We start from the raw sequence: 25,579 nt of genomic DNA on the forward strand, positions 1-25,579 counted from the left end.
GGGGTTGATGTGTGGAGTGAAATAAGTGTTTTTATATGTATTTCTCAGCTGCTAATATTAAGCACAGCTCAGCTATAAAACCGAAGTAGCCTAATCTGTATCATTGAAAAACGGACCGGCGGGAAAGCGAGGGGAATCCATTTTCTATTTGAGTGCGTACGGATGATATGTATTTTTCCCCGGCCCATGTTCCTGCTCTTTTGAGAATGGGCCTGTCTATCTATTTTTTGAATATATTTTTTTACATATTAGTAAAGACAAGATTAAATTGAGAATAGTCTGATGGGTGAGAATATGATCACTTGATGAAGAGAACAGCTGTGCAGCCTGAGGCAAGGAACAGAGCGCAAGCTTTTTATGCTACTTTCTTAAATCATCAAAAGCCAACAGTATATTCACATCATGCAGCCCATATCTTTTGATTTCTAAGACATAAGATTTGCATAGATCTGAATAATACCCCCATGAATGTTTGAATGTAATTTCTCCCTAAACTCAAACTCCCCTTTCCTTGATTCTGTTTCCTATTTAGATAATCCCTCAGGACAACGAGACCAGGTCAACCCTGATGTATAAATACATCATCCATGAAGACTCTGTCCCCGTCAACAACAACAACGTCATTCAGGAGGACACCTACGAATGGGCCCTGAAGAGCTGGTCACAGTGTTCTAGACCCTGTGCTGGAGGTAAGGTTCTAGAGCTGGTCTCAGTGTTCTAGACCCTGTGCTGGAGGTAAGGTTCTAGAGCTGGTCTCAGTGTTCTAGACCATGTGCTGGAGGTAAGGTTCTAGAGCTGGTCTCAGTGTTCTAGACCCCTGTGCTGGAGGTAAGGTTCTAACGCTGGTCTCAGTGTTCTAGACCCCTGTGTTGGAGGTACGGTTCTAAAGCTGGTCTCACTGTACTAGACCCTGTGTTGTATGTGAGTGGGTCTCTCAAAAAGCCAGATCTAGTTCAGGCTTATAACTCTACTGTACACTTTTGTAATAAATGGTTCCAAAATGGTTCTTTAGCAGTCCCCATTGTATAATCCTTCTTGGTTCCAGGTTGAGCCCTTTTGTGTTTAATGTAGAACACACTCTGGAAATGGTTCTACAATGAACCCAACATTTTTTACCTGGAACAAACGGTTCTACCTGGAACCAAAAAGCGTTCTTCAAAGGGTTTTCCTATGGGGACAAAAAAGAACCCTTTTAGCTTCTAGATAGCACCTTTTGTTCTAATAGTTTAGTGGTATTCCTACATCTTCCTCTCCATTTCCTCCCCTAGGGTTCCAGTACACTAAGTATGGCTGCAGGAAAAAGGGTGACATCAAGATGGTCCACCGGGGATACTGTGATGTCAGCAAGAAGCCAAAACCCATCAGGAGAATGTGTAACCTACAGGACTGTACGCAACCACAGTGAGTATAGCCACCAGCACACCACAATGCTAAAACGCTAAAACAGGTTTTACACAATACTAGTAGATAGAAACACCTTCAGGATTCAGACTTAGTAGATGAAAACACCTTCAGGTTTCAGACTTAGTAGATAAAAACACCTTCAGGTTTCAGACTTAGTAGATGAAAACACCTTCAGGTTTCAGACTTAGTAGATGAAAACACCTTCAGGTTTCAGACTTAGTAGATGAAAACACCTTCAGGTTTCAGACTTAGTAGATGAAAACACCTTCAGGTTTCAGACTTAGTAGATGAAAACACCTTCAGGTTTTACACACGACTTAGTAGATTATGTATTTAATGCTTTTGTTATAAAGGTGCATTTTTTATGGAATTCACGTGCTGCATATGTATGCCAATTAGGCTCTACATCCATTATAAAGCAGATTAATGTGCTTAATTTTAATGTGAGTCTGGAAGGAGAGTTTACAGTCTAACCAGACACCTAGGTATTTGTAGTTGTCCACATATTCTAAGTCAGAATCGTCCAGAGTAGTGATGCTGGACGGGCGGGCAGGTGTGGGCAGCGATCGGTTGAAGAGCATGCATTTAGTTTTACTTGCATTTGGAGGCCACGGAAGGAGAGTTGTATGGCATTGAAGCTCGTCTGGAGGTTAGTTAACACAGTGTCCAAAGAAGGGCCAGAGGTAACAGAATGCTGTCGTCTGCGTAGAGGTGGATCAGAGAATCACCAGCAGCAAGAGCGACATCATTGATGTATACAAAGACGAGAGTCGGCCCGAGAATTGAACCCTGTGGCACCCCCATACTGACTGCCAGAGGTCCGGACAACAGGCCCTTCAATTTTACACACTGAACTCTATCAGAGAAGTAGTTGGTGAACCAGGCGAGGCAATCATTTGAGAAACCAAGGCTGTTGAGTCTGCCGATTAGAATGTGGTAAAGCCTTTGCCAGGTCAATGAATACGGCTGCACAGTAATGTCTCTTATTGATGGCGGTTATGGTATCGTTTAGGACCTTGAGCGTGGCTGAGGTGCACCCATGACCAGCTCTGAAACCAGATTGCATAGCGGAGAAGGTGGGGTGGGATTCGAAATGGTCGGTAATCTGTTTGTTAACTTGGCTTTCGAAGACCTTAGAAAGGGAGGGTAGGATAGATATAGGTCTGTAGCAGTTTGTGTCTAGAGTGTCTCCCCCTTTGAAGAGGGGGATGACCGCGGCAGCTTTCCAATCTTTGGGAATTTCAGACGATATGAAAGAGAGGTTGAACAGGCTAGTGATAGGGGTTGCAACAATTTCGGCAGCTAATTTGAGAGGGTCCAGATTGTCCAGCCCGACTGATTTGTAGGGGTTTAGATTTTGCAGCTCTTTCAGAACATCAGCTATCTGGATTTGGGTGAAGGAGAAATGGGGGAGGCTTGGGCGAGTTGCTGTGGGGAGTGGAGGGCTGTTGATCAGGGTAGGGGTAGCCAGGTGGAAAGCATGGCCAGCCGTAGAAAAATGCTTATTGAAATTGTCAATTATAGTGGATTTATTGGTGGTGACAGTGTTTCCTAGCCTCAGTGCAGTGGGTAGCTGGGAGGAGGGGCTCTTATTCTCCATGGACTTTACAGTATCCCGGAACTTTTTTGAGTTTGTGCTACAGGATGCAAATTTCTGCTTGAAAAAGCTAGCCTTTGCTTTCCTAACTGCCTGTGTATATTGGTTCCTAACTTCCCTGAAAAGTTGCATATCACTGGGGGTATTCGATGCTAATGCAGATCGCCACAGGATGTTTTTGGGCTGGTCAAGGGCAGTCAGGTCTGGAGAGAACCAGGGGCTATATCTGTTCCTGGTTCAATTTTTTTTGAATGGGGCATGCTTATTTAAGATGGTGAGGAAGGCACTTTTAAAGAATACCCAGGCATCTTCTACTGACGGAATGAGGTCAATATCCTTCCAGGATACCCGGGCCAGGTTGATTAGAAAGGCCTGCTCACTGAAGTGTTTTAGGGAGCATTTGACAGTGATGAGGGGTGGTCGTTTGACCGCAGACCCATTACGGATGCAGGCAATGAGGCAGTGATCGCTGAGATCTTGGTTGAAAACAGTGGAGGTGTATTTGGAGGGCAAGTAGGTCAGGATGATATCTATGAGGGTGCCCGTGTTTTTGGATTTGGGGTTGTACCTGGTAGGTTCATTGATAATTTGTGTGAGATTGAGGGCATCAATCTTAGATTGTAGGATGGCTGGGGAGTTAACCATGTCCCAGTTTAGGTCACCTAGCAGCACGAGCTCTGAAGATAGATGGGGGGCAATCAATTCACATATGGTGTCCAAGGCACAGCTGGGGGCAGAAAGTGGTCTATAGCAAGCGGCAACGGTGAGAGACTTGTTTCTGGAAAGGTGGAGTTTTAAAAGTAGAAGCTCGAATTGTTTGGGTACAGACCTGGATAGTAAGACAGAACTCTGCAGGCTATCTCTGCAGTAGATTGCAACACCGCCCCCTTTGGCAGTTTTATCTTTTCGGAAAATGTTATAGTTAGGGATGGAAATTTCAGGGTATTTGGTGGTCTTCCTAAGCCAGCATTCAGATACGGCTAGGACATCCGGGTTGGCAGAGTGTACTAAAGCAGTGAATACAACAAACTTAGGGAGGAGGCTTCTAATGTTAACATGCATGAAACCAAGGCTTTTACGGTTACAGAAGTCAACAAATGAGAGCACCTGGGGAGTAAGAGTGGAGCTAGGCACTGCAGGGCCTGGATTAACCTCTACATCACCAGAGGAACAGAGGAGGAGTAGGATGAGGGTACGGCTAAAGGCTATCAGAACCGGTCGTCTATTACATTCAGAACAGAGAGTAAAAGGAGCAGGTTTCTGTGTGCGATAGAATAGATTCAAGGCATAATGTACAGACAAAGGTATGGTAGGATGTGAGTATATTGGAGGTTAACCTAGGCATTGAGTAATGATGAGAGAGATATTATCTCTAGAGTCGTTTAAACCAGGTGATGTCACCGCATATGTGGGAGGTGGAACTAAATGGTTGGTTAAGGCATATTGAGCAGGGCTAGAGGCTCTACAGTGAAATAAGACAATAATCACTAACCAGGACAGTAATAGACAAGGCATATTGATATTAGGAAGAGGCATGTTTAGCCGGGTGATCATAGGGGTCCAGTGAGTGGTTGGGCTGGCTGGAGACACGGCGATTCAGACAGCTAGCAGGCCGGGGCCTTAGAGGGACGTCTCGATAGAGGAAAGTCTGTTTTAGCCTCCGCGTGCGGTGACGTCGATAGACCAGTCGTGATGGATTAGTAGGGTTCCGAGTAGCAGAGGGGTCCAAGTCCAATTGGCAAAATAGGTATAGTTGCCCAAGAAATTGGCCGATGGATCTATTCAGCTAACAGTCCAATATGCTCTAGACAGCTAGCGGGCCGTGGCTAGCATCTAGCGGGGCGCGGCGAGCAGGCTAGCAGATGGGCATTCAGGGGACGTCGTGATGTAGGGGCCAGTTGAGTACCCCCTTGAGCAGATTACGTCATAATCCAGTCGTGAAGGATCGGCAGGGTTCTGTGCTCCGTACCGGCAGTAGAAGGGGTCCAGGTATTGTAGCCCAGGAGTGGCTGATGGGCGTCTTCAGCTAGCCGGGAGAATGGGCCTAGCATGGGCTAGCTCCAGGCTAATTGGAGCTTGCTTTGGGACAGACGTTAGCCAGGAGCAGTCAGTCGGGTAGCAGCTAGCTACCTGCGATGATCCAGGTGAATAGGTCCAGAGCTTGTGGTAGGAATCCGGGGATATGGAGAGAAAATAGGTCCGGTATGCTCTGGTTTGAGTCGTGTTGTACAAACTGGCGAGAGCTTTCCGAGCTAAAGGTTATTTGATGACCGCTAGTAGTGGTTAGCTGACTACTAGCTAGTAGCTAGTGATCTGGCTAGCTTCTGTTGGATTCCGGTTCCGAGGTAAATAAAACTTTAGAAAAAACAGATCCACACCACATTGGGTGAGGCGGGTTGCAGGAGATTATTTTGAAGTTGAGGTTTAGAAAAAAAATAAAAGGATATGCGAAGAAAAATATATAAAATGATATATACATGGGACACGACAAGACGAAGGACAAAGACATCTGACTGCTACGCCATTTTGGATCTGAATTGTGATAATCTACCTATAACGGTGAACAGCTACTCGGGACGGCCCTATGTGTCCTAGGCGTTGGTGGCTATAGTAGTAATCCTGTCAATGAAAGACTCGGCATCCTGTGGTTTTTACCTTCTCTACCGTACCATGGGTAAGAATCAGCCAAGCAGGGAAGAGGAGGCCGTGTGCCCCGTTGTAGGACAGGGGGTATTGCTGGCGGGACAGACTCAGAATCTTTTGCCTCTCGGGGTTGTGGTGTATTTTGGCACACCGATGCGGTGCACTCAGGCCGCAGTTTAGTCGGGCAAAAGTATAATTTTAAATAAAATGTAAGCAAGGGTGAGGAGGAGGTAGTCGGAGACGCGTCTAATCCATGTGGCGCTTTTGATTGTGGCCTGTGAAATGTTATCCCACTCCTCTTCAATGGCTGTGTGATGTTGTTGGATATTGGCAGGAACTGGAACACGCTGTCATACACATCGATTTAGAGAATCCTTAACATGCTCAATGGGTGATATGTCTGAGTATGCAAGCCATGGTAGAGCTGGGACATTTTCAGCTTTCAGGAATTGTATACAGATCCTTGCAACATGGGGCCGTACATTATCATGCTGAAACAGGCGATGGCGGCTGATGAATGGCACAACAATGGACCTCAGGATCTTGTCACAGTTTCCCTGTGCATTCAAATTGCCATCGATAAAATGCAGTTGTTTTCATTGTCCATAACTTATGCCTGCCCATACCATAACCCCACCACCATCATGGGGCACTCTGTTCACAACGTTGACATCAGCAAACCGCTCGCCCACACAACGTCATACAGTTTGTGCAGAATTTCCTGCGTTGTGCAAACCCACACTTTCATCAGCTGTCCAGGTGGCTGGTCTCAGACGATCCCGCAGGTGAAGAAGCCAGATGCAGAGGTCCTGGCCTGGCGTGCTTACACGTGGTCTGCGGTTGTGAGGCCAGTTGGACGTACTGCCAAATTCTCTAAACAACGTTGGAGGTGGCTTATGGTAGGGAAATGAACATTCAATTACCAAATAGGGCTATCTTCTGTATATCACCCCTACCTTGTCACAACACAACTGATTGACTCAAACGCATTAAGAAGGAAAGAAATTCCACAAATTAACTTTTAACAAGGCACACATGTTAATTGAAATGCATTTCAGGTGACAATCTCTTGAAGCTGGTTGAGAGAATGCCAAGAGTGTGCAAAGCTGTCATCAAGGCAAAGGGTGGCTACTTTGAAGAATATCAAATATAAAATATGTTTTGATTTGTTTAACACTTTTTTGGTTACAATGTGATGATGTATGTGTTTTTTCATAGTTTTGAGGATGTCTTCACTATTATTCTACAATGTAGAAAATAGTACAAATAAAGAGTAGGTGTGTCCAAACGTTTTACTGGTACTGTAAATATATAGTACCTGGTACTGTAAATATATAGTACCTGGTACTGTAAATATATATATACCAGTCAAAAGTTTGGACATGTCACGACTTCCGCCAAAGTCGGTTCCTCTCCTTGTTCGGGCGGCGCTTGGCGGTCAACGTCGCCTGTCTTCTAGTCATCACCGATCCACTTTTCATTTTCCATTGGTTTTGTCTTTGTTTCCCACACACCTGGTTTTCATTTGCCAATTACTGGCCATGTATTTAACCCTCTGTTTTCCCCATGTCTTTGTGTGTGATTGTTTATTGTTCAGTGCGGTACGTTTCCGGCTGTTTTTTTCCGGGTGCTGTTTTCACCCGTGTTTTGTGGCAACCGTTATTGTTCGCACATTGGTATGTTTACTTTGTGCTATTTCATAAGTGCGTTGTTCACTCATCTCTGCTCTCCTGCACCTGACTTCATGCACCAGCTACACCCACAGCCTGACTTCATGCACCAGCTACACCCACAGCCTGACTTCATGCACCAGCTACACCCACCGCCTGACTTCATGCACCAGCTACACCCACCGCCTGACTTCATGCACCAGCTACACCCACCGCCTGACTTCATGCACCAGCTACACCCACCGCCTGACAGGACACACCTACTCTGCTGCAGAGGATAAGTTCATTAGTTCAAGTTGGCAATTAACTGCACCTTAGATTACACCTCAAAGAGTTCAAGTAACAGACATATCTCAACATCAACTGTTCAGAGGAGACTGTGTGAATCAGGCCTTCATGGTCGAATTGCTGCAAAGAAACCATTACCAAAGGACACCAATTAGAAGAGACTTGCTTGGGCCAAGCAACACGAGCAATGAACATTAGACCGGTGGAAATCTGTCCTCTGAGGTCTGATTTTAGATTATAATTTTTTTGGGGGGTTCCATCCGCCGTGTCTTTGTGAGACGCAGAGTAGGTGAATGGATGATCTCCGCATGTGTGGTTCCCACTGTGAAGCATGGAGGAGGAGGTATGATGGTGTGGGGATGCTTTGCTGATTTTTTATTTTTTTATTTCACCTTTATTTAACCAGGTAGGCTAGTTGAGAACAAGTTCTCATTTGCAACTGCGACCTGGCCAAGATAAAGCATAGCAGTGTGAACAGACAACACAGAGTTACACATGGAGTAAACAATAAACAAGTCAATAACATGGTAGAAAAAAAAGAGAATCTATATACAATGTGTGCAAAAGGCATGAGGTAGGCAATAAATCGAATAATTACAATTTAGCAGATTAACACTGGAGTGATAAATCATCAGATGATCATGTGCAAGAAGAGATACTGGTGTGCAAAAGAGCAGAAAAGTAAATAAATAAAAGCAATATGGGGGGTGAGGTAGGTAAATTGGGTGGGTAGTTTACAGATGGACTATGTACAGCTGCAGCGATCGGTTAGCTGCTCGGATAGCAGATTTTTAAAGTTGTTGAGGGAGATAAAAGTCTCCAACTTCAGAGATTTTTGCAATTCGTTCCAGTCGCAGGCAGCAGAGAACTGGAAGGAAAGGCGTCCAAATGAGGTTTTGGCTTTAGGGATGATCAGTGAGATACACCTGCTGGAGCGCGTGCTGCGGGTGGGTGTAGCCATCGTGACCAGTGAACTGAGATAAGGCGGCACTTTACCTAGCATAGCCTTGTAGATGACCTGGAGCCAGTGGGTCTGACGACGAACATGTAGCGAGGGCCAGCCGACTAGGGCATACAGGTCGCAGTGGTGGGTCGTATAAGGTGCTTTAGTAACAAAACGAATGGCACTGTGATAAACTGCATCCAGTTTGCTGAGTAGAGTATTGGAAGCTATTTTGTAGATGACATCGCCGAAGTCGAGGATCGGTAGGATAGTCAGTTTTACTAGGGTAAGTTTGGCGGCGTGAGTGAAGGAGGCTTTGTTGCGGAATAGAAAGCCGATTCTTGATTTGATTTTGGATTGGAGATGTTTGATATGAGTCTGGAAGGAGAGTTTGCAGTCTAGCCAGACACCTAGGTACTTATAGATGTCCACATATTCTAGGTCGGAACCGTCCAGGGTGGTGATGCTAGTCGGGCGTGCGGGTGCAGGCAGCGAACGGTTGAAAAGCATGCATTTGGTTTTACTAGCGTTTAAGAGCAGTTGGAGGCCACGGAAGGAGTGTTGTATGGCATTGAAGCTCGTTTGGAGGTTAGATAGCACAGTGTCCAAGGAAGGGCCGGAAGTATATAGAATGGTGTCGTCTGCGTAGAGGTGGATCAGGGAATCGCCCGCAGCAAGAGCAACATCATTGATGTATACAGAGAAAAGAGTCGGCCCGAGAATTGAACCCTGTGGTACCCCCATAGAAACTGCCAGAGGACCGGACAACATGCCCTCCGATTTGACACACTGAACTCTGTCTGCAAAGTAGTTGGTGAACCAGGCAAGGCAGTCATTAGAAAAACCGAGGCTACTGAGTCTGCCGATAAGAATATGGTGATTGACAGAGTCGAAAGCTTTGGCCAGGTCGATGAAGACGGCTGCACAGTAATGTCTTTTATCGATGGCGGTTATGATATCGTTTAGTACCTTGAGCGTGGCTGAGGTGCACCCGTGACCGGCTCGGAAACCGGATTGCACAGCGGAGAAGGTACGGTGGGATTCGAGATGGTCAGTGATCTGTTTGTTGACTTGGCTTTCGAAGACCTTAGATAGGCAGGGCAGGATGGATATAGGTCTGTAACAGTTTGGGTCCAGGGTGTCTCCCCCTTTGAAGAGGGGGATGACCGCGGCAGCTTTCCAATCCTTGGGGATCTCAGATGATACGAAGGAGAGGTTGAACAGGCTGGTAATAGGGCACTGACAGTGATGACACTGTCAGTGATTTATTTAGAATTCAAGGCACACTTATCCAGCATGGCTACCACACCATTCTGCGGAGATACGCCATCCCATCTGGTTTGGCTTTAGTGGGACTATCATTTGTTTTTCAACAGGACAATGACCAAACACACCTCCAGGCAGCAGAGTGGGGTTCAGTACAAGAACCTTGGCTGACTCTATGGTGGTCACTCTATGGTTCCTCTCCTAGTTTAACTCTATGGTTCCTATCCTAGTGTAACTCTATGGTTTCTCTCCTAGTGTAACTCTATGGTTCCTCTCCTATTGTAACTATATAGGTGAACCTCTATGGTTCCTCTCCTATTGTAACTATATAGGTGAACCTCTATGGTTCCTCTCCTATTGTAACTATATAGGTGAACCTCTATGGTTCCTCTCCTATTGTAACTATATAGGTGAACCTCTATGGTTCCTCTCCTATTGTAACTATATAGGTGAACCTCTATGGTTCCTATCCTATTGTAACTATATAGGTGAACCTCTATGGTTCCTCTCCTATTGTAACTATATAGGTGAACCTCTATGGTTCCTCTCCTATTGTAACTATATAGGTGAACCTCTATGGTTCCTCTCCTATTGTAACTATATAGGTGTACCTCTATGGTTCCTCTCCTATTGTAACTATATACAGTGGGGAGAACAAGTATTTGATACACTGCCGATTTTGAAGGTTTTCCTACTTACAAAGCAGGTAGAGGTCTGTAATTTTTATCATAGGTACACTTCAACTGTGAGAGACGGAATCTAAAACAAAAATCCAGAAAATCACATTGTATGATTTTTAAGTAATTAATTTGCATTTTATTGCGTGACATAAGTATTTGATACATCAGAAAAGCAGAACTTAATATTTGGTACAGAAACCTTTGTTTGCAATTACAAAGATCATACGTTTCCTGTAGTTATTGACCAGGTTTGCACACACTGCAGCAGGGATTTTGGCCCACTCCTCCATACATACCTTCTCCAGATCCTTCAGGTTTCGGGGCTGTCGCTGGGCAATACGGACGTTCAGCTCCCTCCAAAGATTTTCTATTGGGTTCAGGTCTGGAGACTGGCTAGGCCACTCCAGGACCTTGAGATGCTTCTTACGGAGCCACTCCTTAGTTTCCCTGGCTGTGTGTTTCGGGTCGTTGTCATGCTGGAAGATCCAGCCACGACCCATCTTCAATGCTCTTACTGAGGGAAGGAGGTTTTTGGCCAAGATCTCGCGATACATGGCCCCATCCATCCTCCCCTCAATACGGTGCAGTCGTCCTGTCCTGTTTGCAGAAAAGCAGCTCCAAAGAATGATGTTTCCACCTCCATGCTTCACGGTTGGGAGGGTGTTCTTGGGGTTGTACTCAACCTTCTTCTTCCTCCAAACACGGCGAGTGGAGTTTAGACCAAAAAGCTCTATTTTTGTCTCATCAGACCACATGACCTTCTCCCATTCCTCCTCTGGATCATCCAGATGGTCATTGGCAAACTTCAGACGGGCCTGGACATGCGCTGGCTTGAGCAGGGGGACCTTGCGTGCGCTGCAGGATTTCAATCCATGACAGCGTAGTGTGTTACTAATGGTTTTCTTTGAGACTGTGGTCCCAGCTCTCTTCATGTCATTGACCAGGTCCTGCCGTGTAGTTCTGGGCTGATCCCTCACCTTCCTTATGATCATTGATGCCCCACGAGGTGAGATCTTGCATGGAGCCCCAGACCGAGGGTGATTGACCGTCATCTTGAACATCTTCCATTTTCTAATAATTGCGCCAACAGTTGTTGCCTTCTCACCAAGCTGCTTGCCTATTGTCCTGTAGCCCATCCCAGCCTTGTGCAGGTCTACAATTGTATCCCTGATGTCCTTACACAGCTCACTGGTCTTGGCCATTGCTGAGAGATTGGAGTCTGTTTGATTGAGTGTGTGTACAGGTGTCTTTTATACAGGTAACAAGTTCAAACAGGTGCAGTTAATACAGGTAATGAGTGGAGAACAGGAGGGCTTCTTAAAGAAAAACTAACAGGTCTGTGAGAGCCGGAATTCTTACTGGTTGGTAGGTGATCAAATACTTATGTCACGCAATAAAATGCAATTTAATTACTTAAAAATCATACAATGTGATTTTCTGGATTTTTGTTTTAGATTCCGTCTCTCACAGTTGAAGTGTACCTATGATAAAAATTACAGACCTCTACATGCTTTGTAAGTAGGAAAACCTTCAAAATCGGCAGTGTATCAAATACTTGTTCTCCCCACTGTAGGTGAACCTCTATGGTTCCTCTCCTATTGTAACTATATAGGTGAACCTCTATGGCTCCTCTCCTATTGTAACTATATAGGTGAACCTCCATGGTTCCTCTCCTATTGTAACTATATAGGTGTACCTCTATGGTTCCTCTCCTATTGTAACTATATAGGTGTACCTCTATGGTTCCTCTCCTATTGTAACTATATAGGTGTAACTCTATGGTTCCTCTCCTATTGTAACTATATAGGTGAACCTCTATGGTTCCTCTCCTATTGTAACTATATAGGTGTACCTCTATGGTTCCTCTCCTATTGTAACTATATAGGTGAACCTCTATGGTTCCTCTCCTATTGTAACTATATAGGTGAACCTCTATGGTTCCTCTCCTATTGTAACTATATAGGTGTACCTCTATGGTTCCTCTCCTATTGTAACTATATAGGTGAACCTCTATGGTTCCTCTCCTATTGTAACTATATAGGTGTACCTCTATGGTTCCTCTCCTATTGTAACTATATAGGTGTAACTCTATGGTTCCTCTCCTATTGTAACTATATAGGTGAACCTCTATGGTTCCTCTCCTATTGTAACTATATAGGTGTACCTCTATGGTTCCTCTCCTATTGTAACTATATAGGTGTAACTCTATGGTTCCTCTCCTATTGTAACTATATAGGTGAACCTCTATGGTTCCTATCCTATTGTAACTATATAGGTGAACCTCTATGGTTCCTCTCCTATTGTAACTATATAGGTGAACCTCTATGGTTCCTATCCTATTGTAACTATATAGGTGAACCTCTATGGTTCCTCTCCTATTGTAACTATATAGGTGAACCTCTATGGTTCCTCTCCTATTGTAACTATATAGGTGAACCTCTATGGTTCCTCTCCTATTGTAACTATATAGGTGAACCTCTATGGTTCCTCTCCTATTGTAACTATATAGGTGAACCTCTATGGTTCCTCTCCTATTGTAACTATATAGGTGTACCTCTATGGTTCCTCTCCTATTGTAACTATATAGGTGTTCTCTATGGTTCCTCTCCTATTGTAACTATATAGGTGTACCTCTATGGTTCCTCTCCTATTGTAACTATATAGGTGAACCTCTATGGTTCCTCTCCTATTGTAACTATATAGGTGTACCTCTATGCTTGAACCTCTATGTGTGTCACTATGGTTGTAACTGTATGGTTCCTCTATGGCTTCTATCCTGTTCTAATTATGGTTGTTATTATCTCTCCAGATGGATCTCAGAGGACTGGGAGCACTGCACTAAGACTTGTGGCAGTTTGGGTTTCCATATCCGGACGGTTCGCTGTGTCCAGTTCCTCAATGAGGGGACCAACCGCTCAGTCCACAGCAAGTACTGCAGTGGGGAGAAACCAGAGAGCAGACGGCCCTGTAACAGACTGCCCTGCCCTGCACACTGGAGGCCTGGGGCCTGGTCAGAGGTAATGAGTTATAGTTATACCTGGTCAGAGGTAATGAGTTATAGTTATACCTGGTCAGAGGTAATGAGTTATAGTTATACCTGGTCAGAGGTAATGAGTTATAGTTATACCTGGTCAGCGGTAATGAGTTATAGTTATACCTGGTCAGAGGTAATGAGTTATAGTTATACCTGGTCAGAGGTAATGAGTTATAGTTATACCTGGTCAGAGGTAATGAGATATAGTTATACCTGGTCAGAGGTAATGAGATATAGTTATACCTGGTCAGCAGTAATGAGTTATAGTTATACCTGGTCAGAGGTAATGAGTTATAGTTATACCTGGTCAGAGGTAATGAGTTATAGTTATACCTGGTCAGAGATAATGAGATATAGTTATACCTGGTCAGAGGTAATGAGTTATAGTTATACCTGGTCAGAGGTAATGCGTTATAGTTATACCTGGTCAGAGGTAATGAGTTATAGTTATACCTGGTCAGAGGTAATGAGATATAGTTATACCTGGTCAGAGGTAATGAGTTATAGTTATACCTGGTCAGAGGTAATGAGTTATAGTTATACCTGGTCAGAGGTAATGAGTTATAGTTATACCTGGTCAGAGATAATGAGTTATATTTATACCTGGTCAGAGATAATGAGTTATAGTTATACCTGGTCAGCAGTAATGAGTTATAGTTATACCTGGTCAGAGGTAATGAGTTATAGTTATACCTGGTCAGAGATAATGAGTTATAGTTATACCTGGTCAGAGATAATGAGTTATAGTTATACCTGGTCAGCAGTAATGAGTTATAGTTATACCTGGTCAGCAGTAATGAGTTATAGTTATACCTGGTCAGAGATAATGAGTTATAGTTATACCTGGTCAGAGATAATGAGTTATAGTTATACCTGGTCAGAGATAATGAGTTATAGTTATACCTGGTCAGCAGTAATGAGTTATAGTTATACCTGGTCAGCAGTAATGAGTTATAGTTATACCTGGTCAGCAGTAATGAGTTATAGTTATACCTGGTCAGAGATAATGAGATATAGTTATACCTGGTCAGCAGTAATGAGTTATAGTTATGCCTGGTCAGCAGTAATGAGTTATAGTTATACCTGGTCAGAGATAATGAGATATAGTTATACCTGGTCAGAGGTAATGAGTTATAGTTATACCTGGTCAGAGATAATGAGTTATAGTTATACCTGGTCAGAGATAATGAGTTATAGTTATACCTGGTCAGCAGTAATGAGTTATAGTTATGCCTGGTCAGCAGTAATGAGTTATAGTTATACCTGGTCAGAGATAATGAGATATAGTTATACCTGGTCAGAGGTAATGCGTTATAGTTATACCTGGTCAGAGATAATGAGTTATAGTTATACCTGGTCAGAGATAATGAGTTATAGTTATACCTGGTCAGAGGTAATGAGTTATAGTTATACCTGGTCAGCGGTAATGAGTTATAGTTATACCTGGTCAGAGGTAATGAGTTATAGTTATACCTGGTCAGAGGTAATGAGTTATAGTTATACCTGGTCAGAGATAATGAGTTATAGTTATACCTGGTCAGAGGTAATGAGTCATAGTTATACCTGGTCAGAGGTAATGAGTTATAGTTATACCTGGTCAGAGGTAATGAGATATAGTTATACCTGGTCAGAGGTAATGAGTTATAGTTATACCTGGTCAGAGATAATGAGTTATAGTTATACCTGGTCAGAGATAATGAGTTATAGTTATACCTGGTCAGCAGTAATGAGTTATAGTTATACCTGGTCAGAGGTAATGAGTTATAGTTATACCTGGTCAGAGGTAATGAGTTATAGTTATACCTGGTCAGAGGTAATGAGATATAGTTATACCTGGTCAGAGGTAATGAGTTATAGTTATACCTGGTCAGAGGTAATGAGTTATAGTTATACCTGGTCAGAGGTAATGAGTTATAGTTATACCTGGTCAGAGGTAATGAGTTATAGTTATACCTGGTCAGCAGTAATGAGTTATAGTTATTCCTGGTCAGAGGTAATGAGTTATAGTTATACCTGGTCAGAGGTAATGAGTTATAGTTGTACCTGGTCAGAGGTAATGAGTTATAGTTATACCTGGTCAGAGGTAATGAGTCATAGTTATACCTGGTCAGAGGTAATGAGTTATAGTTATACCTGGTCAGAGGTAATGAGATATAGTTATACCTGGTCAGAGGTAATGAGTTATAGTTATACCTGGTCAGAGATAATGAGTTATAGTTATACCTGGTCAGAGATAATGAGTTATAGTTATACCTGGTCAGCAGTAATGAGTTATAGTTATACCTGGTCAGAGGTAATGAGTTATAGTTATACCTGGTCAGAGGTAATGAGTTATAGTTATACCTGGTCAGAGGTAATGAGATATAGTTATACCTGGTCAGAGGTAATGAGTTATAGTTATACCTGGTCAGAGGTAATGAGTTATAGTTATACCTGGTCAGAGGTAATGAGTTATAGTTATACCTGGTCAGAGGTAATGAGTTATAGTTATACCTGGTCAGCAGTAATGAGTTATAGTTATTCCTGGTCAGAGGTAATGAGTTATAGTTATACCTGGTCAGAGGTAATGAGATATAGTTATGCCTGGTCAGAGGTAATGAGTTATAGTTATACTTGGTCAGAGATAATGAGATATAGTTATACCTGGTCAGAGGTAATGAGTTATAGTTGTACCTGGTCAGAGGTAATGAGTTATAGTTATACCTGGTCAGAGGTAATGAGTTATAGGTATACCTGGTCAGAGGTAATGAGTTATAGTTATACCTGGTCAGATGTAATGAGTTATAGTTATACCTGGTCAGAGGTAATGAGTTATAGTTATACCTGGTCAGAGGTAATGAGTTATAGTTATACCTGGTCAGCAGTAATGAGTTATAGTTATACCTGGTCAGAGGTAATGAGATATAGTTATACCTGGTCAGCGGTAATGAGTTATAGTTATACCTGGTCAGCGGTAATGAGTTATAGTTATACCTGGTCAGAGATAATGAGTTATAGTTATACCTGGTCAGCAGTAATGAGTTATAGTTATACCTGGTCAGCGGTAATGAGTTATAGTTATACCTGGTCAGAGGTAATGAGTTATAGTTATACCTGGTCAGAGGTAATGAGTTATAGTTATACCTGGTCAGCAGTAATGAGTTATAGTTATACCTGGTCAGAGGTAATGAGATATAGTTATACCTGGTCAGAGATAATGAGATATAGTTATACCTGGTCAGAGGTAATGCGTTATAGTTATACCTGGTCAGAGATAATGAGTTATAGTTATACCTGGTCAGAGATAATGAGTTATAGTTATACCTGGTCAGAGGTAATGAGTTATAGTTATACCTGGTCAGCGGTAATGAGTTATAGTTATACCTGGTCAGAGGTAATGAGTTATAGTTATACCTGGTCAGAGGTAATGAGTTATAGTTATACCTGGTCAGAGATAATGAGTTATAGTTATACCTGGTCAGAGGTAATGAGTCATAGTTATACCTGGTCAGAGGTAATGAGTTATAGTTATACCTGGTCAGAGGTAATGAGATATAGTTATACCTGGTCAGAGGTAATGAGTTATAGTTATACCTGGTCAGAGATAATGAGTTATAGTTATACCTGGTCAGAGATAATGAGTTATAGTTATACCTGGTCAGCAGTAATGAGTTATAGTTATACCTGGTCAGAGGTAATGAGTTATAGTTATACCTGGTCAGAGGTAATGAGATATAGTTATACCTGGTCAGAGGTAATGAGTTATAGTTATACCTGGTCAGAGGTAATGAGTTATAGTTATACCTGGTCAGAGGTAATGAGTTATAGTTATACCTGGTCAGAGGTAATGAGTTATAGTTATACCTGGTCAGCAGTAATGAGTTATAGTTATTCCTGGTCAGAGGTAATGAGTTATAGTTATACCTGGTCAGAGGTAATGAGATATAGTTATGCCTGGTCAGAGGTAATGAGTTATAGTTATACTTGGTCAGAGATAATGAGATATAGTTATACCTGGTCAGAGGTAATGAGTTATAGTTGTACCTGGTCAGAGGTAATGAGTTATAGTTATACCTGGTCAGAGGTAATGAGTTATAGTTATACCTGGTCAGAGGTAATGAGTTATAGTTATACCTGGCCAGAGGTAATGAGTTATAGTTATACCTGGTCAGAGATAATGAGTTATAGTTATACCTGGTCAGCGCTAATGAGTTATAGTTATACCTGGTCAGAGGTAATGAGTTATAGTTATACCTGGTCAGAGGTAATGAGTTATAGTTATACCTGGTCAGCAGTAATGAGTTATAGTTATACCTGGTCAGAGGTAATGAGTTATAGTTATACCTGGTCAGAGGTAATGAGTTATAGTTATACCTGGTCAGAGGTAATGAGTCATAGTTATACCTGGTCAGAGGTAATGAGTTATAATTATACCTGGTCAGCAGTAATGAGTTATAGTTATACCTGGTCAGAGGTAATGAGTTATAGTTATACCTGGTCAGAGGTAATGAGTTATAGTTATACCTGGTCAGAGGTAATGAGTTATAGTTATGCCTGGTCAGCAGTAATGAGTTATAGTTATACCTGGTCAGAGGTAATGAGTTATAGTTATACCTGGTCAGCAGTAATGAGTTATAGTTATACCTGGTCAGAGGTAATGAGTTATAGTTATACCTGGTCAGAGGTAATGAGTTATAGTTATACCTGGTCAGAGGTAATGAGTTATAGTTATACCTGGTCAGAGGTAATGAGTTATAGTTATACCTGGTCAGAGGTAATGAGTTATAGTTATACCTGGTCAGAGGTAATGAGTTATAGTTATACCTGGTCAGAGGTAATGAGTCATAGTTATACCTGGTCAGAGGTAATGAGTTATAGTTATACCTGGTCAGCAGTAATGAGTTATAGTTATACCTGGTCAGAGGTAATGAGTTATAGTTATACCTGGTCAGAGGTAATGAGTTATAGTTATACCTGGTCAGCGGTAATGAGTTATAGTTATACCTGGTGAGAGGTAATGAGTTATAGTTATACCTGGTCAGAGGTAATGAGTTATAGTTATACCTGGTCAGAGGTAATGAGTTATAGTTATACCTGGTCAGAGGTAATGAGTTATAGTTATACCTGGTCAGAGGTAATGAGTTATAGTTATACCTGGTCAGCAGTAATGAGTTATAGTTATACCTGGTCAGAGGTAATGAGTTATAGTTATACCTGGTCAGAGGTAATGAGTTATAGTTATACCTGGTCAGAGGTAATGAGTCATAGTTATACCTGGTCAGAGGTAATGAGTTATAGTTATACCTGGTCAGCAGTAATGAGTTATAGTTATACCTGGTCAGCAGTAATGAGTTATAGTTATACCTGGTCAGAGGTAATGAGTTATAGTTATACCTGGTCAGAGATAATGAGTTATAGTTATACCTGGTCAGAGGTAATGAGTTATAGTTATGCCTGGTCAGAGGTAATGAGTTATAGTTATACCTGGTCAGAGGTGATGAGTTATAGTTATACCTGGTCAGAGGTAATGAGTTATAGTTATACCTGGTCAGAGGTAATGAGTTATAGTTATACCTGGTCAGAGATAATGAGTTATAGTTATACCTGGTCAGCGCTAATGAGTTATAGTTATACCTGGTCAGAGGTAATGAGTTATAGTTATACCTGGTCAGAGGTAATGAGTTATAGTTATACCTGGTCAGAGGTAATGAGTCATAGTTATACCTGGTCAGAGGTAATGAGTTATAGTTATACCTGGTCAGAGATAATGAGTTATAGTTATACCTGGTCAGAGGTAATGAGTTATAGTTATACCTGGTCAGAGGTAATGAGTTATAGTTATACCTGGTCAGAGGTAATGAGTTATAGTTATACCTGGTCAGAGGTAATGAGTTATAGTTATACCTGGTCAGAGATAATGAGTTATAGTTATACCTGGTCAGCGCTAATGAGTTATAGTTATACCTGGTCAGAGGTAATGAGTTATAGTTATACCTGGTCAGAGATAATGAGTTATAGTTATACCTGGTCAGCAGTAATGAGTTATAGTTATACCTGGTCAGAGGTAATGAGTTATAGTTATACCTGGTCAGAGGTAATGAGTTATAGTTATGCCTGGTCAGCAGTAATGAGTTATAGTTATACCTGGTCAGAGGTAATGAGTTATAGTTATACCTGGTCAGCAGTAATGAGTTATAGTTATACCTGGTCAGAGGTAATGAGTTATAGTTATACCTGGTCAGAGGTAATGAGTTATAGTTATACCTGGTCAGAGGTAATGAGTTATAGTTATATCTGGTCAGAGGTAATGAGTTATAGTTATACCTGGTCAGAGGTAATGAGTCATAGTTATACCTGGTCAGAGGTAATGAGTTATAGTTATACCTGGTCAGAGGTAATGAGTTATAGTTATACCTGGTCAGCAGTAATGAGTTATAGTTATACCTGGTCAGAGGTAATGAGTTATAGTTATACCTGGTCAGAGGTAATGAGATATAGTTATGCCTGGTCAGAGGTAATGAGTTATAGTTATACTTGGTCAGAGATAATGAGATATAGTTATACCTGGTCAGAGGTAATGAGTTATAGTTATACCTGGTCAGAGGTAATGAGTTATAGTTATACCTGGTCAGAGGTAATGAGTTATAGGTATACCTGGTCAGAGGTAATGAGTTATAGTTATACCTGGTCAGAGGTAATGAGTTATAGTTATACCTGGTCAGAGGTAATGAGTTATAGTTATACCTGGTCAGAGGTAATGAGTTATAGTTATACCTGGTCAGCAGTAATGAGTTATAGTTATACCTGGTCAGAGGTAATGAGATATAGTTATACCTGGTCAGCGGTAATGAGTTATAGTTATACCTGGTCAGCGGTAATGAGTTATAGTTATACCTGGTCAGAGATAATGAGTTATAGTTATACCTGGTCAGCTGTAATGAGTTATAGTTATACCTGGTCAGCGGTAATGAGTTATAGTTATACCTGGTCAGAGGTAATGAGTTATAGTTATACCTGGTCAGCGGTAATGAGTTATAGTTATACCTGGTCAGCGGTAATGAGTTATAGTTATACCTGGTCAGAAGTAATGAGTTATAGTTATACCTGGTCAGCAGTAATGAGTTATAGTTATGCCTGGTCAGAGGTAATGAGTTATAGTTATACCTGGTCAGAGGTAATGAGTTATAGTTATACCTGGTCAGAGATAATGAGTTATAGTTATACCTGGTCAGAGATAATGAGTTATAGTTATACCTGGTGAGAGATAATGAGTTATAGTTATACCTGGTCAGAGGTAATGAGTTATAGTTATACCTGGTCAGAGATAATGAGATATAGTTATACCTGGTCAGAGATAATGAGTTATAGTTATACCTGGTCAGCAGTAATGAGTTATAGTTATACCTGGTCAGCAGTAATGAGTTATAGTTATACCTGGTCAGCAGTAATGAGTTATAGTTATACCTGATCAGCAGTAATGAGTTATAGTTATACCTGGTCAGAGATAATGAGTTATAGTTATACCTGGTCAGAGGTAATGAGTTATAGTTATACCTGGTCAGAGATAATGAGATATAGTTATACCTGGTCAGAGATAATGAGTTATAGTTATACCTGGTCAGAGGTAATGAGTTATAGTTATACCTGGTCAGAGATAATGAGTTATAGTTATACCTGGTCAGAGGTAATGAGTTATAGTAATACCTGGTCAGAGGTAATGAGTTATAGTTATACCTGGTCAGCAGTAATGAGTTATAGTTATACCTGGTCAGCGGTAATGAGTTATAGTTATACCTGGTCAGAGGTAATGAGTTATAGTTATACCTGGTCAGCAGTAATGAGTTATAGTTATGCCTGGTCAGAGGTAATGAGTTATAGTTATACCTGGTCAGAGGTAATGAGTTATAGTTATACCTGGTCAGAGATAATGAGTTATAGTTATACCTGGTGAGAGGTAATGAGTTATAGTTATACCTGGTCAGAGGTAATGAGTTATAGTTATACCTGGTCAGAGATAATGAGATATAGTTATACCTGGTCAGAGATAATGAGTTATAGTTATACCTGGTCAGCAGTAATGAGTTATAGTTATACCTGGTCAGCAGTAATGAGTTATAGTTATACCTGGTCAGCAGTAATGAGTTATAGTTATACCTGATCAGCAGTAATGAGTTATAGTTATACCTGGTCAGAGATAATGAGTTATAGTTATACCTGGTCAGAGGTAATGAGTTATAGTTATACCTGGTCAGAGATAATGAGATATAGTTATACCTGGTCAGAGATAATGAGTTATAGTTATACCTGGTCAGAGGTAATGAGTTATAGTTATACCTGGTCAGAGATAATGAGATATAGTTATACCTGGTCAGAGATAATGAGTTATAGTTATACCTGGTCAGCAGTAATGAGTTATAGTTATACCTGGTCAGCAGTAATGAGTTATAGTTATACCTGGTCAGCAGTAATGAGTTATAGTTATACCTGATCAGCAGTAATGAGTTATAGTTATACCTGGTCAGAGATAATGAGTTATAGTTATACCTGGTCAGAGATAATGAGTTATAGTTATACCTGGTCAGAGGTAATGAGTTATAGTAATACCTGGTCAGCGGTAATGAGTTATAGTTATACCTGGTCAGAGGTAATGAGTTATAGTTATACCTGGTCAGAGGTAATGAGTCATAGTTATACCTGGTCAGAGGTAATGAGTTATAGTTATACCTGGTCAGAGGTAATGAGTTATAGTTATACCTGGTCAGAGATAATGAGTTATAGTTATACCTGGTCAGAGATAATGAGTTATAGTTATACCTGGTCAGAGATAATGAGTTATAGTTATACCTGGTCAGCGATAATGAGTTATAGTTATACCTGGTCAGCGATAATGAGTTATAGTTATACCTGGTCAGCGGTAATGAGTTATAGTTATACCTGGTCAGCGGTAATGAGTTATAGTTATACCTGGTCAGAGGTAATGAGTCATAGTTATACCTGGTCAGCGGTAATGAGTTATAGTTATACCTGGTCAGAGGTAATGAGTTATAGTTATACCTGGTCAGAGGTAATGAGTTATAGTTATACCTGGTCAGAGGTAATGAGTTATAGTTATACCTGGTCAGCGGTAATGAGTTATAGTTATACCTGGTCAGCGGTAATGAGTTATAGTTATACCTGGTCAGCGGTAATGAGTTATAGTTATACCTGGTCAGCAGTAATGAGTTATAGTTATGCCTGGTCAGAGGTAATGAGTTATAGTTATACCTGGTCAGAGGTAATGAGATATAGTTATACCTGGTCAGCAGTAATGAGTTATAGTTATGCCTGGTCAGAGGTAATGAGTTATAGTTATACCTGGTCAGCGGTAATGAGTTATAGTTATACCTGGTCAGCGGTAATGAGTTATAGTTATACCTGGTCAGCGGTAATGAGTTATAGTTATACCTGGTCAGCGGTAATGAGTTATAGTTATACCTGGTCAGAGGTAATGAGTTATAGTTATACCTGGTCAGAGATAATGAGTTATAGTTATACCTGGTCAGAGGTAATGAGTTATAGTTATACCTGGTCAGCAGTAATGAGTTATAGTTATACCTGGTCAGAGATAATGAGTTATAGTTATACCTGGTCAGAGGTAATGAGTTATAGTTATACCTGGTCAAAACTATGAAATAACACATATGGAATCATGTAGTAACCAAAAAAGTGTTAAACAAATCAAAATATATTTTATATTTGAGATTCTTCATGGCAGCTTTGCACACTCTTGGCATTCTCTCAACCAGCTTCACCTGGAATGCTTTTGAAGTGTACCTATGATGACAATTACAGGCCTCTCATCTTTTTAAGTGGGAGAACTTGCACAATTGGTGGCTGACTAAATACTTTTTTGCCCCACTGTATATGTGTGTTGTGTTTCAGTGCTCAGTGACATGTGGTGAGGGGGTGGAGAGGCGCTTAGTGACGTGTCGTATTGGAGATCAGTGTAATGGAGAGAGACCTGAGGCCCACAGACCCTGCAAACCAGGACCCTGTCACGGTGAGATACAACCCGTACTCTAACCCTGACCTTAACATTAACCCTGACTATCAATTACATTTTTTACATGTTGGTGTGATTTTGTTGTTTTATAATTATTGTAGCTATCACCAACCTAGTCTTTAAACCTTTCCTCTTGAAGGACTGTTGTCTGGAACTATTCTAACCCAACCAACCCTGTGGTTTGAGTTCTAACCCTAACCTTTCAGACCCCCATATCTAACCACTCCTGAGACCTGAGTCCTAATCCTAACCAACCCTGTGGTTTGAGTCCTAACCCTAACCACTCCTGAGACCTGAGTCCTAATCCTAACCCCTCAGATCCCCATACCTAACCCTAACCTCTCCTGAGACCCGAGTCCTAATCCTAACCCCTCAGACCCCCATACCTAACCCTAACCACTCCTGAGACCTGAGTCCTAATCCGAACCCCTCAAACCCCCATACCTAACCCTAAGCTCTCCTGAGGGGGGGGGGGGGGGGGGTGCTATGCTGACATATGGAATTGTTTTAAGATGTCCATACTATGGATCATTTAGATATTTGGTTAAGAAAATATTTACTACTAAATAAATATAAAGTAAAGTAAAAAAATATATAATATACTATTTGTTTTATTATATAAGGAAATCAGTCAATTGAAATAAATAAATTAGGCCCTAATCTATGATTTTTACATGATTGGGCAGGGGCGCAGCCATGGGTGAGCCAGGACCAGCAAATCAGAATGAGTTTTTCCCCACAAAAGGCTTTATTACAGACAGAAATACTCTTCGGTTTCATCAGCTGTCCGAGTGGCTGGTCTCAGATGATCCCGCAGGTGAAGAAGACGGATGTGGAGTTTCTGGGCTGGCGTGGTTAAATGCAGTTGTGAGGCCGGATGTAACAAATTTATGCAAAACATTTGAGAGAAATAAGCTTTTAATGCATATGGAACATTTCTGGGATCTTTTATTTCAGCTCATTAATCATGGAACCAAGTTGAATAACTAGGCAGGGAGGAAGTTGAATAACTAGGCAGGGAGGAAGATGAATAACTAGGAAGGGAGGAAGATGAATAACTAGGAAGGGAGGGAGTTGAATAACTAGGAGGGAGGGAGTGAGATGAATAACTAGGTAGGGAGGGAGATGAATAACTAGGGCGGGAGGGAGCTGAATAACTAGGGCGGGAGGGAGCTGAATAACTATGGAGGGAGGGAGTTAGATCAATAACACGTGTGGGAGCGCGGGAGACGAACAACTAGGGAGTTGAATACCTAGGGTGGAATTGAGTTGTACAACTAGGGAGGGAGAAAAATTACTCGGGAGGTAGTTCCATAACTACTGAGGGAAGGATATTGATAACTAGGGAGGGAGAGAGAGAGCTTAATAACGAGGGATGGATTTTAATAACTAGGGAGGGAGAGAGGTAGATGAACAATTGGGGAGGGAGGGAGGAAGATAGTTGAGTAACTACGGAGGGATATGAATAACTAGGGAGGGAGAGAGAGAGCTGAATAACTAGGGAGGGAGGGAGCTAAATAACTAGGAAGGGAGGGAGTTGAATACACTAGGGAGGGAGGGAGTTGAATACACTAGGAAGGGAGGGAGTTGAATACACTAGGGAGGGAGGGAGTTGAATACACTAGGGAGGGAGGGAGTTGAATACACTAGGGAGGGAGGGAGTTGAATACACTAGGGAGGGAGGGAGTTGAATACACTAGGGAGGGGGAGCTGAATACACTAGGGAGGGGGAGCTGAATACACTAGGGAGGGGGAGCTGAATAACTAGGGAGGGAGGGAGCTGAATAACTAGGGAGGGAGGGAGGGAGCTGAATAACTAGGGAGGGAGGGAGCTGAATAACTAGGGAGGGAGGGAGCTGAATAACTAGGGAGGGAGGGAGCTGAATAACTAGGGAGGGAGGGAGCTGAATAACTAGGGAGGGAGGGAGCTGAATAACTAGGGAGGGAGGGAGCTGAATAACTAGGGAGGGAGGGAGCTGAATAACTAGGGAGGGAGGGAGCTGAATAACCAGGGAGGGAGGGATCTGAACAAC

The 25,579-nt window shown here is 41.8% G+C and overlaps 1 protein-coding gene across 3 annotated transcripts in view; it reads left to right on the forward strand.

The window, feature by feature from the left end:
• adamts3 (ADAM metallopeptidase with thrombospondin type 1 motif, 3) overlaps positions 1-25,579 on the forward strand; it is a 225,245-nt gene that overhangs the window by 192,802 nt on the left and 6,864 nt on the right. For all 3 annotated transcript variants that reach the window (XM_071352472.1, XM_071352473.1, XM_071352474.1), the window contains 4 exons: positions 533-689; positions 1,269-1,401; positions 13,301-13,508; positions 23,426-23,543. In XM_071352472.1, the coding sequence (XP_071208573.1) occupies positions 533-689; positions 1,269-1,401; positions 13,301-13,508; positions 23,426-23,543 (616 nt within the window). The remainder of the gene's footprint in view (positions 1-532; positions 690-1,268; positions 1,402-13,300; positions 13,509-23,425; positions 23,544-25,579) is intronic.

This window comes from Salvelinus alpinus, chromosome 19 (assembly GCF_045679555.1).
Source record: "Salvelinus alpinus chromosome 19, SLU_Salpinus.1, whole genome shotgun sequence".
Taxonomy (NCBI): Eukaryota; Metazoa; Chordata; class Actinopteri; order Salmoniformes; family Salmonidae; genus Salvelinus; species Salvelinus alpinus.